At 36.6% G+C, this 2,416-nt stretch overlaps 1 protein-coding gene across 1 annotated transcript; it reads left to right on the top strand.

Annotated features, from left to right (window-relative positions):
- Window positions 1–688: 688 nt before the first annotated feature.
- On the top strand, window positions 689–2,176 carry LOC117432438 (pleckstrin homology-like domain family A member 2). The gene is made up of 2 exons (XM_034054367.3): window positions 689–1,377; window positions 1,803–2,176. The coding sequence occupies exon 1, from the start codon at window positions 931–933 to the stop codon at window positions 1,339–1,341; it is 411 nt and encodes a 136-aa protein (XP_033910258.1). The 5' UTR covers window positions 689–930; the 3' UTR covers window positions 1,342–1,377; window positions 1,803–2,176.
- Window positions 2,177–2,416: the final 240 nt, after the last annotated feature.

Raw genomic sequence — 2,416 nt, forward strand, 5'->3', positions numbered from 1 at the left:
ACTACTTATTGAAGAACTGGTTACATATATTTTCCTAGTTTTTAACGAGACTAGATTCTAGAACCAGTATACTGTAAACCTGTTGTCCGCAGCTTTGAGGTGTGTTATCCAACACAAAAGAAATTCTACAGCCGGTAAGAAATACCCAACAGACTGCTGTCGGGAATGAATCAGGGACGAATAAAGAGACATATTTATAAATGTTTTGTGCAGCTTTAGTGCCAGCGAAAATCTCTCTGGTAGTAAAATATGCAGATTTTTCAAGCACATTTACTGAAAAAAAAAAAAAAAAAAAAAAAAAAAGTTGTCTCCGGGTCATCGTGGAAATTAAAGAAATATAACTAAATAAATAATACTTTCAAAATAAAACTTTTAAATATATGCATTCTATTTTCTAGCACTGTTTTTTAAATAAAATAACCGTTTTTCTGGATGAAAAAATGCCATAATATACATTACTTAATACGTCCAAATCCTAGATTTCATTTCTTTTAAAATTAAAGTAACCTTCTGTTCTACAAACCGCATCCCGTTTTACCACAATTTCTTCACACATGAGAATTTACATATGCCAGACTTTTTTTTTTTATGGGAACCAATTTTTCTTGTCACGATCCACCCTCAACACTAATCTCTCCACCCACGTAGTTTAGACTTCGCTGTTTCTGCATTCCATTCAGTGACGTCGAGGGGACGGGCAGGAAACGTGGTTAGATCTTATAAAATCCATTGTCTCCGTACTGGCTCTCACATCAAAGATTGGAGGAGCGTGTAGACTATATTCCTTAGAAGGGAAACTTCATTCATTGGGGAAACTGAGGAAATTAAACTGAACGTTTCAACAAAATAACTCGGGATCTACAAACACACTTGTGGGCTTTATTTTTCATCCTAAACAGCGAACAGTTATCAAAAGTAAATAGGTAAAACATGAAAATGTCATCGCTTGAACTGTCCGAAGTCCTTAAAGAAGGAGAACTGGAGAAAAGGAGCGACAACTTGCTCCAGTTTTGGAGAAAGAAGACGTGCGTCTTGACATCAGACAGCCTGAACATCTATGCTGACGGCCAGAAGAGATCAAAAGCCAAGGAGCTGAAGCTTCAGTCCATCAAGAAAGTGGACTGTGTGGAGCGGACCGGCAAATTCGTCTATTTCACCATTGTGACCACAGACAACAAGGAGATCGATTTCAGGTGCTTCGATGAGGATACCTGCTGGAATGCCGTCATTACCATGGCTTTAATAGACTTTCAGAACAGAAAGGCAATCCAGGACTTTAAATCGCTACAGGAGTCGACGTCACCCGGTCACCAGGAAAGACACCTGGTAAAGTCTCTGTAAACCCCTTCACCGCAAGTGACCAGATATAGTCAGCTGGTAAGTGAAGTTATTCACATTTATTTGAATTAAATAGTCCTTAGAAAGTCGTTTTTTTAGGGGTGGGTGGGGGTTACAGCCTTCACAAAATTACATTTTGAAATAGGCTGTATTTCAACACGTGTCCGATAAATTATTATAGAAACCTTTTCACAAAATACTTTTGTACCCTTCTTGAATATGAAAGCTAACAACGCGGCGCATTTGTTTATTTCGAGATACTTTACAAAACAACAGCAAACAAGTGTAATATTTTCCAGACAAAAGAAAATCTTTAACAACGAGCTGTGCAATCATTGGGAAATTCTCTGAGAGCCCTGTTACAGTATATGGAATACTTCGCTTCCAATGTGTAAAATAAGGCCACACTTGTGTAATATTATTTTTGTTAAACATGCATTTACAATATATGTTATTGGTTACAGAATTGAAAAAAAAGGACCATGAAGAATACTGGGACCAAACGAAGAAGATGTCAAAGGTCTGAGGATGAAGGATTGAAAAGGATGGAACCCCTCCTTGTGGACTTCCTAGAGCCCAACCAGGAGCTGAAGAATGCATGGCATCCAAACAAGTTGCTTTAAATTAAGCCAAAGACTGAATCCTAGACTCACAAAGCTACCATAGTACTGTACTGTGGTGGAAACGCTTCGCGACCCCTTTAATATGTAATATAATGTGTATTTATTTATTTGTTTGCAAGAAACTGTCTCTTTTGTGCGTCTGCAGGTCTTGTTTGATTTAAATTATTCATATGGTAACATGTATTTATTTTAATAAAATGTTTTTGGAAAGAAAAGTACATCTGATCTGTTTTTAATATATATATTTTAAAGTGTTCTGTGTCATCTGTGATGGATGACAAATATTTGGGTCAAATAAACAGACTCGAGCATGTATCTTAGTATTTGCCTGGCAAACTAATTAGCATTCAGATTCTATTCAATATTTTAGAATTTATTATTTGAACTAGCTACATTTTGTGAATGGAAGACTTGCATTGAAAACACAATTGATCTCTGATACAGTGGCCCTAGTA

This window comes from Acipenser ruthenus, chromosome 27 (genome assembly GCF_902713425.1).
Source record: "Acipenser ruthenus chromosome 27, fAciRut3.2 maternal haplotype, whole genome shotgun sequence".
Classification (NCBI taxonomy): domain Eukaryota; kingdom Metazoa; phylum Chordata; class Actinopteri; order Acipenseriformes; family Acipenseridae; genus Acipenser; species Acipenser ruthenus.

Bases quoted from the DNA above. Each gene is read 5' to 3' on its own strand.
- LOC117432438 (XM_034054367.3), top strand. From the start codon at position 931: ATGAAAATGTCATCGCTTGAACTGTCCGAAGTCCTTAAAGAAGGAGAA.